At 38.4% G+C, this 18,326-nt stretch overlaps 1 protein-coding gene across 7 annotated transcripts in view; it reads right to left on the bottom strand.

Annotated features, from left to right (window-relative positions):
- Nucleotides 1–18,326, bottom strand: part of LOC104150250 (ARB2 cotranscriptional regulator A) — a 276,204-nt gene that overhangs the window by 31,423 nt on the left and 226,455 nt on the right. Inside the window, exons 11-12 of one of the 7 annotated variants that reach the window (XM_068925109.1) lie at nucleotides 2,328–2,429; nucleotides 1,139–1,197 (exon numbers count right to left, since the gene is read on the bottom strand). The exons of 5 other annotated variants lie outside the window; for them this stretch is intronic. In XM_068925109.1, the coding sequence (XP_068781210.1) occupies nucleotides 1,154–1,197; nucleotides 2,328–2,429 (146 nt within the window). In that variant the 3' untranslated portion in view covers nucleotides 1,139–1,153. Of the gene's footprint in view, nucleotides 1–1,138; nucleotides 1,198–2,327; nucleotides 2,430–15,259; nucleotides 15,418–18,326 lie in introns of those variants that run through there. One more of the 7 variants, XM_068925111.1, reaches the window with a different exon arrangement.

Raw genomic sequence — 18,326 nt, 5'->3', positions numbered from 1 at the left:
TAAAAAAAAGTTTGCCTTTGATACCATGTCTGTATCTTTTATAAACCTGAAACTGAAATTTAAAATAAAAATTTAGATGTTTTGCTTCTTCATACTCTCAATAAATTAGCTATAAAATTTCCTATTCTTTGCAATTATATCTTTTTATTGGGGTTACATACAACCTATCTTTTGCCTGAACTTTCTGAAAACATATTCATTAGTAACAATGCTTCCACTATATATCCTTCCTTCTTAAAATTCATGAGAGTAAAAATATGATTAAAAGAAACCAATTTTGCCTTTACAAAAAAATGAATTCTCTGAGAGCTGCACCCTCGTACCTGAGGAACAAAACAGACCTACCAAATGTAATTGTTCTAGTACTTACATTACTATATATAGTTTTAAAATAATGATATATGTTGGATATGCATTCATTTAACTTTAAGAGCAATACAGCTAATATCAGATCTTATTTTACTAGCGTGGTGTATTTTGTGTGAGCATGGTTTGACTAGATGCCAATGATTTTTGAACTATGTAGTGAAGCCAATTAGCTCTAAGAAATAAACTGATACTTCTCTCTAGTGTCATGCTAACTGCTACAGTATGAATTATGCTGCTGACAGAGATGTTGCTATGAGCCAAAACATAACTACAAAGACTTAATCAACTTGCAACATTTACATAATCATAATAAGAAATTCAGCTTTGAAAGAGTTTCATTTATGTCGTTAAATGCATGCCTTTAACGGACATTGAAAACAAAGGTAAAATGTAATATAAAATATGTTTTACTTTTCCTTTACATGAAGCGTTCTTTGCTTACCTTTCAAAACTGATTCTTCATCCTCTTTCACATTAACCTCTCAGTTACTGCTGACATGCTCCTTCTCCTGATATTGTCTTCTCTTTTTGCTACTGTGTCAGTGTCCTCCCTGGGTTTTAGTCCGTCTTCACTTTTCACATCTTCAGCACGTCCATTACTAAATCCTCCTCATGACCCTTCCTTGCTTCTCCTCCACAGAACTCCACTCCCAGCTCCATTCCCTCATCTTTTATACCTTCCCAGTAATTCATTATAATTCAGCTTACCATCTCTACAGCGAGTAAGTTACAAGTGACACCAAGATGTGCCTTATCAGTCCAAACTAGGCTCCGTTTGTCTCAGCTACAGTCTTGTGGCTCTGATTTCTTCACAGGTGATTATGCCACCTGAAATTCAACACGTCAGAATAAGAGTCCTTAAGCTCTCCTTCACAAACCTTCCTACTGCATCTTTTCTTGATCACTGGAGACATCATCAGTTAGGCTTACAAGGCAGGTATCGTTTTTAACTAAAACTTCCTCTTGGCCTCAGTTCTGGCTGTCACTGTCGTGTAGATTCTTTCTGTATGACATCTTTAAGATAGAGCTAGCACTGCTGCCCGGGCTCATCAGCTTGATCATAGTTCTCTGGTCTTGCCAGGGAAATCCTGCCCTGTAGGTATCCATCCTGAATGCTACTGTAAAGATCGTTTTCATATTTTGTTGCTTTCACCCACTTTTCTCTTTGTATCCTTCACTGGCTCTGCTTTCTTGAGCATATCAAATGTAAGATAGTTCTCACTTTTAGGACCCACAGGCTATATCTACGCTAATAAACTTAACAAGTTCAGGAACGCTGCTGGGCACTGAATGCAACTGGCACAGAACGACCCATGTCTTTGCTCCCTAAACTTTACTCTCTGACTCCAAAACAGGGTGACTATGTGCAATGGCCTCTGGGGAACAGCCCACGGAAAATTCTAACTCCAGAACTGTGTCTGTGACATATTTGAGAGTATTATTTAGCATAGGCAAGAGTGCACCAAGGACCGCTTGTATAGTTTAACAAGCATAGACAGCTGCATCCCAACACTCTAGAGAATTCTCTGGCAATTTTAATTTACTAATACAGACACATCTTAGTGACCGACCTGCTCCCTAACCGACCCATCTCATTTGAAGCTGACTGCTGGTTCCAGTTGCCTATTGCATAATCCTCCATACGCTAACTTTGTGCAATCTTCTCACAAAATTCTGTAAATCTATTTGATTATCTTCCTTCAAATTCTTCATTAAAGCGCTCCTTTGCTGAAGTGCCTACTAAGAATCACAATCATTAGGTTGCGGGTCCTTTCAACAACCACTATCACACCAAACAACAGGGTTCTGACTGCATCTGCCCATTGTTTCTTTCTTATATATCAGATTTCAAACTTTTGGGGAACTTTGTACAGTGCCTGCTATAACCTGTCTATAAGTATGGTGTCTGGACTCTCTTTCCTGAAGCAGAATTTGCATCTAGCTGTCCTTGCTCTTACCATGGTTTAGGTTAGTCATCTGTACAGCTTTAAAATGTCCATGAAGATCTTTCAATAGAAACTGATAGTAGGCTGAGAGAGCAGGATGACTGTCATGCAGAACTAGAGTGGAAAGAAGTTGATAAAGTGAGGCCATATCAAAGCACACTGGTTTGTCTCAAGCTGGAAAAGGCAGTCTAGTAGGACACACAATGAATGGTTTGCAGAGAAATCTCTCCACCGCCAAATGTGCTAAGAAGCCCATGCCGAGGGCAGACACCTAGTGCATTTACTCTTGTCAAGGTGGTCCAGACGTTCAAATAACTGAAGTTTACAAAGTGCTGCCTAAAACGCTAATCCTTAACACAGCCAGGTGAAAACTTTTAGCAAAAAATGGTAGTGAGAAGTAAGGTAGTGCAACACAGAAAAAAAAAAAAAGAAATTCAGGCTCCAAGCTCCTAGAAGACCGTACCTAAATGTTACATCATAAAGCACGATGAACGTTACTCTGTCACTGATGGTGGTAACCTGGTTTGGCGGCTTATACCCTTTGACAGTCTTCTCAGGAAATCACTTTTGCAAACACCAGCAGAAGCTCTGAATTTGTCCCCAACAAATAAGACAAAAGAAACAAAAAGGAAGTTGGCATTCTGTGTTCTTATCTGGAAAAGATCAAATCCTCACTGTCTGTCCTGCCATGCATGTCAAAGAGGTTAGAGCCATGTTTGAATTCTAAACTAGTGTAAGGTGTCAGTTCCTCCACATAATTTTATCTTTCTATCCTTTGAACACATGCTCTTGCTTTGTCTTCGCTTGCCTTGTCTAGTTGAAGGCAAGCTTTTACCTTTCTTTTTCTTCTTCTGCAAAAAGCAGACTGCCTCAAAGAACCAGAATCCCAGGTGGGAAGAGAGAGGTCCCTCATACTTCTGCTGAATGAATCAGACACCTCCTCTGTGAACCTGCTTTGACTGATGCTTACTTGGGACTTTCAAGCACAGTTCTGTATTAACTTGTTTTCCAAGTTCCCGGGTTAACTTTATTAAGGTTTTTTATAGCTAGAAGACTGTCAGTCTTTTTCACAGTGTCCAGTTACAGTGAAGCAAAATCTATTCCTTGTCTTTACTAAGGTGCTAAAAGACAAATAAATATACATTCCCGTGTAAGATATATTAAAGTCATATTCAGAGTACAAGCACCTTAGTCTTATCTTCTCTTTATAAGCCAGCAAAGCACTGAATTAACTCGTTTTGCAAGGGAACCAAACAGTAAACTTTAAGACACTAGGGCAATGAGATGACATCTGAATTACCATAATTAAAAAAAATAGGACAGGTGAACACTGCCTGTGAAACTCAGCAAGTTCTATAATCAGATAGTTCCCAAATGGAAATACCATTAGACGTAGAAGTAAGAAAATACATAAATATTACCTGATTTAGGAAGGGAAAAATACATTATTTTAAAAACTTCAATGCTATTAACTGCAATTCAGAATTAATAGTTTAATACCTTATAGGTTTTTACTCCATAACAGAGTCTCTCAGTAGGCTGTAATGCCTGAGTGGCGACAACAAAGATTGTTCTCTGTTTCGTGGAAGTGGATTCACTTAGTTACTCTGAACAACTCACATTCAGAAACCAATAATTATTCACAACCTATTTCCACAGCTCTCTTCTAGAATTGTCTGCACCCCCTTTGCTACTGCCTAGAGCTACTGTAAACAGATTACAAGTGCCAGAGTAGGTGAGACTGGAAAAAGATAATCGTATTATGAGCCATGGCTTCCTAAGACATGATATATCAGAATATTCCCATAAGGAACAGGCCCAGGAGAAGCTAGAGCACTTCATCACCATCATCCTGCCCCAAGTATCCTAGACAGGGGTATGTTGTACAACCTACAGGCAAAAGCCAACTCATGGATTAACTCAATTAACTTAATTCTTCCTCAGATGAAGTCAAAGTAGACAAATGGACAAAAGTTATTCTGAGTTGCCTTTTAACATTGAAAAAAACCTGTATAGCAATATAAAATTCATTTACAATAGAGAAGCGTCTAAATCATTTTAATTTTAACGACCACATTTCTGACCACTCTTACTCTTAGTTGGCTATGGTCTGATTCAGCAACTGCTGAAAGAATTTATGCTCAGTTAGACAATTTGCAGACTGGAAGGAAAAAGGATAGGACCAGGAAGAAAGAATGACTTAGGAGGTAATTCGTAATTTGGATGGATGAATCTGAATATTTAATATTCCAAGTGATACTGCATTCCCTGGAAGGAATAACTTGAGACAGTTAAATAATAATAAACTGCTTGCAATACCTTTAAGCACAATTATACTGATAAATATGCCGAAAAAGACTTCTGTTGTTTCTTTGATTTAATTCTGTCAATAGTTTCACTTTGTTGTTCACCTTTCCTACCCTGCCTTTCCAGCTAAGTCGAGCCTGAGGGCAGTCATATCCTCTTTTTCCCCCCTCTCTGCCAAAGCTGCCCCCGAGTGCCACTACAATTTGGACAGTGTAAGGTGCCCTGTCGCTGTTGTGGTTATCACCACCTGCTCAGAAACCTATAGGTCATTTTTGTAATACGCACAGACTCTCCCTCAGTCTGGTAAACCGCAGTGCTGAGCCCCTTCCTCACACAGGGCTCCGACATGACAGTGCTATTTCAATTTATAAAAAGTAGTGGAGCTGTAAATATACACGGGGGGGTCAACTGCAGTTGGTGGCTTCCCAGGGGAAAAAAGCTGCAGCAATGGTGTAGGCAAACACTACATCAGGAAGGAGAGATATTTTTGTGTGTTAGGAATAACATGGTCATAATGTAGAAGTATTTCTAGATGTGCCAAGCAGGATAGGTTTCTTTTTTTTTTAATATGGATTACAAACCTATTTAAAGAACATATCTAAGGTTAGAAATTTAAATGAATGATTTACTAGGACTTACAGAATTTGATTAGGTGCATTTGCCTGTCATTCAAATTAATATTTTTATTAGTCTGTGACCTGCCACCAAAAACTAGCATGAAATGGGGATTTGCTCAACTTCTACCCATTAAAAATTTTCAAATGTGTTTCTCACATACACATAATTTCTGCCCCCTGTTACACCAACAGACAAATTAAGCAAACCAAAACCATTTTTCTCTTAATATTATACAGTGGGAGACCATGATCTAAACTTCTATGTTAAATATTGTTTTAAGGAAGACTGCTATTTTTAGAACAAAAGCAGCTAGAGGTTTGGTTACAGTTAGTTTAAAGCACAAAATATTTGCATTCAGTTTGATTTAGTTATCATTAAAAAAAATTCTGTTTGCAAGACTCACTGCAAAAATGGTAATGTCTGTTCTTGGATCAGGGTGCACTCCAGGCTTCAAATAAAATTTCGGATGCATCTAGCACTTTCTTCATTATTCCCTACAACTATTTTTTTCTAAATACAGACTACATTTTATTAAAATAAAATTTATATTTTAAGAGTGGCGAGATCTAAAACAGCTTCATTCAAGGGACTGCTTAGAAAGTATTACTCATTTGACACTGAAGGTTTTGTTTTGTTATACAGAATATAAAACCATTTCCTCAAGATATTTTGTGTTCAGCATAAAATATTAAAAATGTCTCATTTCCAAGAGATCTGGTGGGAGTTCATGACAGATGTGTTATATCTTTTTTCAAATTTTCACAGCATTATTGTGTCTAATTAGCCCTGATGATTTACCCATGACAGTATGAACTTCTTGAGAGGAAAGAAAAAGTAGAGCATACTCTTTGGAGCACAGAACAGACAGTTTTTTGGGGAGAGGGGAGGGAGAGAGAGCACTGAATCTAGGCATTTTATAACAAATGCCCACAAGTAGCCCTGAGAGTTTTCACTTATTTATGCACCACCATATGATCCATCCTTTTGCCTTTAGCACTACAAAACAGACAGCCTTGGTACAAAGCGATCTCCAGGTGTTAGCTTAGCAATTGTGTCACTATTTCTTATTTATATGCTCTGACTAGTTCTAAGGGACAAATTAGTATAAGATGAGGTAAATATGATTTAAAAAGTCTGCCACAGACATCGGAGGGCATTGCTGAGTCTCGCTGTCTCACGTGCCCCTTCCTCCAGGCCAAGAACTTAGATTACGAGAGAATCTAAAAACTGAAATGTAAACGCACTCATGGCTGTACTCAAAAATGTTTATTTTCCCCTCGAGGACTTCTCCCTCTTTTGGCCCAGTGTAAAAATACCTTGTCAAAGGCCCTGTCTGGGACACGCAGACATTATCAAAGAATGCTAATATCAGGGGCCGTAACTACGTGCTCAGGAATTTCCACAGCACATCACCGCAGTCAGGTAGCCACAGGACGAGTGAGCTCGATGAGTACACACACTAGCAAACGAATGCAAAATCACTTGCACTAAATACGAGGGAAATGCACAAAGTTAAGATTTTTAAAGTTTCAATTAAAACATCTCCGCTATTTTTTTCACCTGATTGTAGCCCCATATGGCAAGGTCAGCCCTTTCAGTGAACAAACAGCTCAGTCGCCTCCAGTGTAGCTGTTATCTTCCTCAACAAGGGGAGACATTTGGCACAGCCTAAAGCTGGGGCATGAACCCTGGCTAAGCTTAAGACATTTATCTGACAGCATCAGCTGACACTCCACAAACACATTTGCTCTCCATGACCCCAGAGCATTCGTGATTAATCAAAAATGTATCTTGGATCTTGAGAACAAGCTACAAGCAGGCACACAAAAAAAGAATATGCTCTCGATCTCGCTTATCGACTCCAGAGGTATATTGAATTTAGAAATAGCAAATAGAATAAAATGATCAATATGTTCTCACTTGTCCATGGAAGAGCAAACTTTATCCCTCAAGCAACAAACATTGATCATGTAAATGCTCTGGGGCTGCTTTCAAGTAAAGAAAGCAAAGGCATCAGGACTTTTGGGGAGGGGTGGTAGATGGAAAAGTCGCAGGCGTACGTGTGCTAACACTTAGTTGCGAAGTACGCAGACAACGCTTAAAGATGCGGAGTGCAGCAACGCACCTGAAGTACCACTGCCACTGCAGTCGTTTTTCTCCAGTACGTACTGCTGACACCCAGTTTGGGTAACACTTTGCCAAGTGATCTTAATAAAACATTATAGAGGGGACTTTAAAACTTAATGAAGGCACATAATCTGCTTCGGAGAAAACTCCCTGCCTTAATTTAAATGAGACACAGTTATAACATATCCCCTATGCACTGTTTACAATTTATAATTTATGTCTCAGTTCAAATACGCTACTTGCTGCAGTCATCTGCTAAGTGATATGATTAGCATTTGAATATTGTAATATTCTGCTTCTCGATACTCAGAGTAATACGATGCAGTGCACTTCTATTTTAATACTTTTTTATTCACTTTTTAATAAGCATACCAAACTCTAATTAGTTACGAAGAAAGAAATCATGCGCCCCACCCAGTCTAAATTGAAAATGGTTATATCTCTGTAAAAACTCTCCACCATTTCACTTATTAAATCTCACTCTTTCCTGGTTACCTACTGCTAAGGCTACAAGTCTTTTGTGCTCATACAGCACTATCATTCTACTATAACAAAACTACTGTGTGCGCTCTGGTCCCTGTTGGCACGACAAACAAACTTGCATTGCATGTGCTCTCTATAAAATGGTGGTACTAATTAGAAGATATAAACTCATGCTGAGACATGATATGAATTGGCTTTATGCATCTACTAAGCTCACAGCAGTATTAGATTTATACTGTTGGTGTCCTGAACTAATATTCAACTCAAAACTTACAGTTTTTTAAAACTGCAGAAACACGAGGCAAAAGTGACTGTATTTCATTAATGCAATTCACAGAACCTCAGCTATCCACACTCCACTCATCTTCGCGCTTTAATAGCGCACCAAAAAGAGAGCCTCTCCTCATTTTTCACCAAAGATTGAGAACGAGGATACTGTAGTGAAATCTCATGTTAATATTATCTGGTATTTATACATTACTTTTCCAAGGGCAGATCTCAAAGGGCATTACAAGAGATGAGCAAACGTTATCCTTGGTTTACAGACGAAGAAGCTGAGGTGCAGAGTGGCGAACTGATTTACCCACAGTCTCAAAGTGGCAGTGTGTGAGAGAGCCAAGCCGTGTTCCAGTTCGTGGCCGGAGTCCAGATCTCCTGACTTGGTATCATGCGCTCTGCATTTTGGATTGGATTGCAGTATATTACAGCACATTATTGGCACACGATAATCAACTACCATAACCAAATAGCTACTGTTAAAAAAAAAAAAATCATGCTACATTTACTTTTTTGAAACAAAATTAGTTGAGGGATGTTGCCAATCTGCGTGGACTAGAAAGTTACCTGGGTACCTCAACTTCAACCTTATTTAAAATATTGCGTACATATAGGTTCATGACGACCCTACTCAAATACTTCCAACATGAACTGTGAACATCACAGCTGTATGTTTTGACATCCATGGTGAAAATGAGCAGAAAATCTAACTGTTCCATATCAAGAAGTATTTTTACTAGTGCTAATGTGCCTTAAATACCTTGTTCCACAGATGAGTGGCCTGGCACCTGCTGCATGAGAAATAGCCAATTACTGTTCAGTGTCTCTAATTTTCTGATTCAATTAGCATGCTTCAGAGCTTTCCAGTTTAATTGCAAACTACTTCACAGTTAGCTCTCTGATTAATCATTGCCCATCTGCAAGCCATCGCAAAACTTAGTGGAACAAATCTGTGTACTTTGGAATGCTGGGAGCTTAGTAAATCAAACTTGTTTTGGTATATAAAGCTTTAATTTTGTTTGCCCTTTTCAGCTGCACTTGTAAGAAGCTCTGTACTGATTAAACAGGAAGTCCAGACAATAATATGCTACATTATGCATATAATTACTGTAAATACAGGCGAGACTGTAGAAACACCATTTAAGGTTAGGTACTAGCATGTATGGAGTAGGGGTCAAGAAAACACATTTGGAATCAATTTCTCTCCCATTATGACAGAAAGCAGGAATTAGGGGGAAAAAAAGACGTGAGATAGTAATGCAATTCCAGCGCTCGTATCTCTGGAGGTATTTTTGTAACACCACGTTCTTGTACAATCACAGCTAACTATTTCCAATTTCCTTTTTAAAGGGAGCTGTTAACTTTCCAAAACTTAAAAAAACAAGTTCAAAGCATTGTATGCTATTAATTTAATACCATATCTATATTCTTCTTTACATTTCTAGTTTAAAGTAGAACACTTACCATTGCATAGGATTATAGGGCTGCCTAGCTCTCACGGAGCTACTATTTTTTCTGTATTTTACTAAAGTACCAATAATAATATCCAACGAACTAATACAGCTTCCCTATTTTAGAACTAGGTTATTCAGATACAGATAAACTACCTGTTTGGAGCACTTGATCACAAATGTAATAGCATATCACACAGCAAGAAATTAGCATTTATATTCAGAATTAACTATTTTGCATATACAAAGGTAGAAACATAACTGAAGCCTAAAGAACTGAGAATTTAGCTCGCTGGGCCTACATTCCCCAAAAGATTTCAGCATGCACTAACTTCAATGTACATGACTGAGGTATCAGTGCTGCAGGGTGCTAAACGTTCTTAATTTGTATTAACTTCAGTAAGAAATAATGGTGTCCAGTGTCCTGTGGCATCAGGCTTCAAGCACTTTCCTGAACTGGGATGGATGATGAACATTTCATTTTTTCAAATCTCATTACTTAAGAACAAACCATTCCCTGGCATGGTTTATCTAAAGGTTAACAGGAAAATGTTATTTTTATAAATAAAAACTAAATCAGCTCCCTACATTCTTCTATAATCTTGAAAATAGAACAAAACACTGCCAAACTGGGATAACAACATTTAGATGCAAGCTAAAGAGGTCAACAGGAAACAGCATCTCCTAGCTCTTGACAGAACGAAAGCTATATTATCTAAACAGGACAGAATAATTATCTAAAGCCATACTGCCAATCATCAACATGATATAACCACATAAAAGTTGGAATTTCTGGACTTTTTCGAGGTCCTCAGGTCCTAATCAGAGTTTCAGTTAACAAAATCCATTTTGGTCATAGTCAATGGGAGTGTTTTTAAGAGCGCCTCACAGCTTGTCCCTGTTGAATTTTCCGACGTACGGCTGCATTTGGCAAAGCTTTGCTGCACAGCGCGTGCCCGTGGCACTCCTGATCCCTCTCCGCCTGCTGCCGTCGCTGTACCGCAGCGGGCCACCTTCCCCAAAATAACTCGTATTAACTTATCCATCATGAATAATATAGACATGACAAACTCAAGGCAGAAAATCTTTGATGCTGTGACACGGCAGTTCATGTTCATTATTTGTGCCCGCGTAGACATATACACTGTACACGAGTGGAATTCTTTCTGTAACATATACAACCGGATTACAGATTTAAGATACACATTTCAAACCATGCTGAGGAATGTGCTTATACTCCGTGAAAAAGGACTGAGTTTTGCTTGTTTTAAAAACCCTATGTCTTAAAAATTCTACATGCTTTATTTGTTTTGGTTTTTATTTTGTATTTCCAAAGTCGTCGCGGCTAGTATTTATCTTTGTAATTGAAACATGAGATCATCAAAATAACCTCCTCTGTTACGATTAGTTCTGCATATGATCATTAATTTCAGAAAACAAAGGCAAAAAATGGTGATCTTTTTAATGTTTCAAAGAGCATATCTCCTAAATCTGTAAGGTACTGCTTAAAGTTTTAGTCACACAATGACCATTAAAGCCAAGGCAAGTTATGCAGCTAGCACCTGTAACACTCTTGGATAATTTATTCCATATATGGGGTATAGTCTCAACTCGGTGTGTGGGAACTTGTGTTTTGGATTCTGTAGCCAGCCTACCCTATCACTCCAGGAAGCAGGGCTGTGTTATTCCCATCATTTTCTCTGACAGCTTACTCATGTTTAAATCTAATTCACAATTGCCTTCCTGGGGTGAGCTGGTATCCCACTCTGGCCCCTTTATCCTGGACAAAAAAAGCTAAAGCACTGTAAAAGTGCTTAATGCCTCAGATTCAGCCATAGAAAAGTCTCCTGGCACAGAAACTTGAGAGACATCACTCCGTTCCACTCGCCAACCACCTCGCAGACCATCGCATATGGAGGCAGAGCAACGGGCATAAAATACAGGGATGTGGAGAAGCCAAGGCACCCTGCCATAAATCAGGTCTCCCAGACTGTTTGAATTACAATCAAGTGCATGAAAATCAGGAAGCTGCTAGGGGGCTTAAAACCTTGCCCTCCAAACTGCAAGTTCTGTCCCGAGATGCTGAGGCCCTTTTTCTATAGGATCATTTCCCAGCATAAAGGTGACTCTTCCATTTGGGCTGCTTGCTCTGAAACAAGAGTGATTATATTCAAAAATATTTATTGTACTTTGGAAACACACTATCCAAAACAGATTATTTAAACAAAAATATTACTTTCATTTCACACAGGGAGATTATGAAAATAACTGCAGCTGTCTCACTATAGTAAGGAGGAGGAACCTGTAACAGGTGCCAGAATCAGCACACAACACTATTTTCAATGGCAAATATATACCTACAACCTCATTAGAGTTGCTTCCATCCTGCTGGTGCCATCACCCTGAGGAGACCATGCAGAGTTACTAGCAAAATAGTACATGCATGCACAGGCATTATTTTATATAAAAAATAGATTTTGGTCTCCATAACTGTAGTGCTTATAGGGAATGGCCCAGTGCAAGTGAGACTAAAAGTCATATAATTTAAAATTACCACTGGTTTCCATACCTACCTGTGAAATTGCTACGATACCTTCGCCCTATTTACCTACTCAGCAGTGTTCGTCCTCTTCCTTTCTACTTCAGTCATGAAGATGGCTAGCAACTACCAGGAATATTTTATTCTCCTTTGTTCTGGTTCTTTTTAATTCTTCCTATGATCTTACGCAACTTTTTTAAAAAGGCAACTCCTACAGTTTTTAAAAAATAGCCTTTTATATCATTTTTGAAAAAATATGCAGCATTTTTGGATTTTTTGTTTGGATGGTTTGGTTTGCTTTCTTCAGGAATTATCCTAAAGCCAAACTTTTCAAGGTACGAGAAAGAGTGATTTTTACTAGTGAAAATACTATCTTACCTTACCGCTTCGTTTTTTGGAAACGTTCTTCATCTTTCTACTAGACTTTTCTCAAATGATAGAAGGGAGATACATTTCAACAGCTCTGGGGTGAAGAACTGGTAAATAAGGGAAGTTTCATTCTGAAACATTGTTTTTTTCAAAAATCAAATATTGATTTTTCAAAAAATGAAAATTGTGAAAAAAAGCTTTCAAAAGTGAAATATATTCTAGTCAAGACAAAATAAAAAGGAAAACAACTGAAGACAACCCCAAATCCTACTGCATACAACATATAGGGGACTGTGAGAGGTTCCAAATAACAATGGGAAACAACATGGTTACTGCCCAGAGTGGGAGAGGAGCTGTAAACTTATGGTTGCTTAATGCGGTTCAGCATGGATTGCCACTAAAAATAAAAGCATATCTCTGTCCTAAATAAATGGCTCTAGCAATTTGGAAAATGTTAATTATTCAGAAATTACGTGACTTGAAGAGTAACTACAGAGGTAACTTCCCAATAATGAGTCTCCTCTAACAAGTTTACTGAGAAATTTTAGACTTCATTAATTGTTATTCCCAAAAGGTACCAATCCACTGAGATTCTAGTAGGATACAGTAACCTGCTTGTTGTCAGACATCTGTAGTTAAATTGAGAAGCCAACTTACTGAGCCTGGCTCCACCAGATTTCTGCTGAGCTCCGCACATAACGTATTCTGTTCATACTTTGACCTGTGCACAGCGGTTGTGATGTACTCCACTTTGTTTCTTGTCAGGTAAAGTATAGAGTAATAAAGTGGGGGGGAAAAAAAAGTGGAAAATCTGAAAATGTCCACAGTTAAAACTTTGTAATGTTAAAATACAAACGCAGTCGCCTTTTCTGATACTGTCACAGGCACCAAGTTATCATTGAACCCAATGATAACAAGTGTATACACAAGTATATACTTGTTAAATATTTATATAGCTCAGGTGGAAACATATTTTTACTAGATAGCTTGCATACCGCAGTACCTACTTCTAGCAGAAGCACTTGAGCTACTGGTCCCCAGTGTGGAACGAACCAGAGGCTGAGAGCATTTTTAAAGCAGTAACCAAAAGATATCTCTATGCTCAGGTGTTTCATTTAACTGTGAATTAAAATTAGCATTCTAGCCAGTAATGCTTTGCCTTACTTCAGGTAAACTGATCCAGTCCCTGACTGGGAAAGCAGAACATAGTCTCTGCCTGAGAATCGTTTTATTTTATCGTAATGATGCCCAGGTATCACGGTGAGGCATGATCCCTGGGGCAAGCAAAATCCTCTCTTTAAAAAGAGGATAAGGTAGAGATGCCAGGTAAGCAAAATCATAATGCCTAACACACATGGAAGGAGGGGCTGAATAAGGAGCACAGAGACCAGGGAGGACAGCACCAGAGCACAGGCGAGGACAGCCCAGCTCCAGGCCAGCTGTGTAGTTTAAGGTAGTCACCGCTTTTGCATTTTTTTCCACATATAGAATGAAGAAAAAAAAATTCACTGTGCATTTGTCCAGAATTAAGACAGTACAGAATATACTTGTTTATGCATTCATAGTCAAACTGTAATACTTTGCTATACTTTTATTCATCTTAGTAGCCACAGAAGCATTACTCTTATTTTAAACAATCAGTCCAAATCAACCCTTTCACATTCATATTAACATAAACTCAATATATTAAAATAAACTTCAAAATCAGCTATTGTGTACACTTCAGTAGAAGCTTAATACGTCCACACATAGATGTATGCAGATGTTTATGAATATCCTGCTGCTTGGAGAACTACTCGCTATGTTATTTTGCCACAATTTGCATTGTTATAATAGGTTATTGACTGATTTTAGGTTTAAGGGACTAAGGTAGTATTCAGTAATGACTCTGTGCTACAAGTTTATTGCAAGTGCCCAAGGTTCATTCACCCCAAGCGATTTAGTCAATAACCAATTTTTATACTTCTATCTCCTTCAAAATTCCAAACCAATAATCCCTGCCCTTTTTTTTTTAAATTATTTCAGTATCAGACTAACATTTCCCATGGAAATCAATATGGGTGAGATCCATTAGCCAAAAATCTGCAGCACTGCAATGCAAACATATTAAAAATATTGATCTTGCAGGCTACTGATGTTTTGATTGACTTTAATGTTTGTAAGCAGCAATAACAGAATTTCAATGACTGAAACAAACTTTTGATTAAAATTATAGATTTTTAAATTTTTTTTCTATTTTACTGTTTCAAAGGGTGTCACATGGTTTACTTGTTTGCCATAAATGATCACAGTAGTAAATACTTGTTCAGTTTCTCATTTGTAAATATTTTAGTCTGCCGCAGGTTACACATTTTCAAACCTACTTTCAATCATTGTTGATGTTTCACAGATACATAATGCCAACATTTGCATGGCCAGACTTATTTTTGCAGCATCTCCTCTTCTGGGTTCTTGCAGCTTGTCCTATTACCAGCAATGATAGCAATTTGATCACACTCTAACATTTTTTTTAATTGTCCAAGAAACTTCAATTGATATTTTCATAACAACTGGCCAAGATCTTGCTAAAGCCATTTCCCTAATGCAGTTCCTCCTTCCAGAAGAAACATCCTAGCTAAAATAAATACACCTTTTACACTCCAGGTCTTTCTGTCTTGGGTATGCATTACCATAATATCTGAATGTCCCACAATCTGGATCACATTTATCATCACAGAAGAGTAGTACTAACCCTGCTTTAGGGATGGGGAACCAAAGCACAGAGAAGTTAGTGGGTACATTCAGGGAACCTAAATTCCACCGAAGTCCATAAGCCTATTGATCAGGTACCTCTGAAGGCTGAGAAGGCTGGTCATCAGGAGGCACCAGCTCTTAGGTGGACTGTAGGCTATTTGAACACAGTCTCTACATGTTTGCTGTAGGTCACATGCATCTGTGGTAGTTCAAAAAAACTGAGCATTGGTGTAAGGCTCTCTTGAGCTTTAGACTAACATTAACAAAGTAGATGACCTCTCATGGCTTTGTAATTGATAGTCCATTTTGAGATATTTCACGCTCATGCTTAAACAGGACAAACGGACTATCTTTATCAAGAAGCAGTAGCGTTTCAGCATAGAACCACAAAAAAAAAAAAAAAGGCACAAACCTGGAACTGACAAAACTGAAGGAATTTGCTATCTGACACAACCAAATCCATCTTGTCACAGGTCTTTGATAATCCAGCTGTGAGGTTATAAACGGCAAGAGAAGAGGTGATCTAAACTCTACTACAGGCCTAGACAATCTAAACAAACCTAAGGATCTTCTCACTGTGGGCAACTAAGAAAGCCACCCATATTTGTTGTCAAATGCCTATAGCAAGCAGCAATTTTTTGTGCTGGTGCTCCTTAGGAGTGGCTAGGAAACAAAAGTGTCCTAAACAAGGAATATTTTGGACAAAGGTTAGACAAAATTCATAGCCAAAGCCCCCTCCTGTAGCGAAGGAACTGGAAGGTGGGGAAATTCTGCAGAACTGACCGGGACCATCACTAACTACTGTGCAATTTTAAGTCCTCAGCTATCTTTAGATTAAAAAAAGATACACAAAGAATAATAATAAATGACAAAGTGATGAATGCAACTACAAAAATGTTAGAAATGAAACTGCCGACTGTCAAACGGATTGGTAACAGGTTACAAATGGTATTCTTTGTGCCTGTACTGTAAACAATTACGAATCAATTTATAATCCTAGAAATTGAAATACCTTGTTCTGAAAACAGTTGCAGAACAGGCAGTCTTAGTACAAGCTTTTTTACAGTATGTCTAAACATGCTCTAAAAACAGCTCTAGGCTGGGAGCATATTTCAGGGCTCCAACACGTGAGCTTCCAGCAGCTTTAGCCTCAAGGGTTCAAAGCACTGCTGCTCTCTGCTGTATGTCCTGCCCCTCTGCTGGAATTGCTGCCCCGAGGCAGAAGTAGCAGAAGTGAATATGCCCAGCGCATTAACGCAAATGCACTTTCTTTGTAGTTTAAGGTTGTCAGCTGAGACAGCTCATGGGACAGTCCATACCTTTCTATAGTCTTTGGTAAAGAGAAGGTAGATGTCAAATGGACTGGACAGGCAGCTCGGGCAGTTAAAATCTAGAGTCATCAGAGCTTGAGAGTCACAGGCCTATCTCCATATCTGTTCACGGCTGAGACCACAAGTTATGAAGTCAGCCTATTTAAACCAATTAATTTCATACAAGACACCAATACTTATCAGACAGAAATAACCCTGGCTTTGCTGTTTGCTGACCACTGATGACAGAAGTGAAAAGCTCTGCATCTCACTATCTACTCTCTAAGTCCCTAACACTGTTTCCTTATTCCAAATATTGCCTGGGACCGAGTACAAAACATTCACACTATTCATGTATTTGCATATTCATCTTGTCTATCACAACAAAGAGACAAATTTAGAATGATTTTTGTAAGATTTGTCTTCAATATCTAGCTGCATAATGCAATTGCTAGTGATTACTATTTGCATGTAACATTCTATTATCCAGTAAGTGAAACAAATGCTCTCATTTTAGATTGTGAACATGTTCAGTGCTATCCCTCTTCTCATTGCCCAGCTAAGTTCAGGACACCAATGCCACATTTGGGTGAAGAGAAGATTCAGCACACGCCCTCGGCCTTGTGCAGTATGCCCTGATTGAGCAATGTGAACTCGATTCCCTGACTACAGCCACGTGGCATACATTTCTGCCTACACAAAGTCTTGCAAATTCACCAAGTAACAATGAGAATGACTTAAAAATCATGAAACTTAAAAAACAAGCTTAGGGCTTTTTCTCATGTATCTTTTTGTTTTTGAGCCTTACCAGTCTAGCTGAAGAATTTTCAAGTTTTTTTCCACACCGTTACATGGGAAAGGAGTTTATATGAAAAAGTGCAAGAAAAAAAAAGCACTGATCATTTGATTATAGCATCTGTAAATAAAATATAAAATACCTCCAACTCATGAAAAAACCCATAAGTGATACGGAGATAGTTGTTAGTATCTGCTATTTGCAATTCTGTACAATATGGAAAGCATTTCTTCACAGCTGGTGGGACAACTTGTTGATGTCCTGAGATAACCATACCATCTCTATGCAACCAACAGATACTGCTGTCACTAATACTATCACCCATGATCTTTCAATTGAATTAAATCAATAGACAATGAAGTATAACATACCGTAAAAGTAATGTATTTGGAGTTTGCCAATACAGATTTGAGAAGCAGATCCAGCAGGCCATGCCAATTTCCACCTCTAATAAATTAGCTATCACTTTGGCTGACTGATTCCTCTTTCCATCAGCTCCTTTAAGGCTGATTATTCCATTTGGCTGTGCCAAAGGATTTTAACCTTCTCCCCACTCTTGAGTTCAGTAAATTTCTTTATAACATATCTACTCTCACAACACTGTGAGAGAAGGGATTAATCTCTAGTTTCCATATACATAGACACGCGCATAAATACACATGCAGAAGTAAGAGAGAAAGAGTTGGAGGACCACATCTCCAGAGTAGCTTAAGGCATACCTAAATGAGTAGTAAAAGAAACAACTCCTTTGCTCCTCGCTTCTAAGGTCATCAAATATAGGATCAAACACAATACTGTGGTGCAGTTCTCAGGCTTCAAGCCCCCCGACAGGGTCCTCCTGGCAGGGTGCTTTGTAGCAGGTTGCTACAAAAGTAGTGGGCGTTGGCCATAGGAGTTCAAGCCTGTTTTCATATCTGTGTATAGACAGGTATCTAACTTCTACCGAACGTAATGTGAAAAGGCTTCTAAATAGGAGTACTTAAAAGGTCTGTGACTTACTCT

The sequence above is a fragment of the Struthio camelus genome, chromosome W (genome assembly GCF_040807025.1).
Source record: "Struthio camelus isolate bStrCam1 chromosome W, bStrCam1.hap1, whole genome shotgun sequence".
NCBI lineage: Eukaryota > Metazoa > Chordata > Aves > Struthioniformes > Struthionidae > Struthio > Struthio camelus.
Note: the sequence above shows the minus strand (reverse complement) of the source record. Positions and strands in the feature narration are given on the sequence as shown.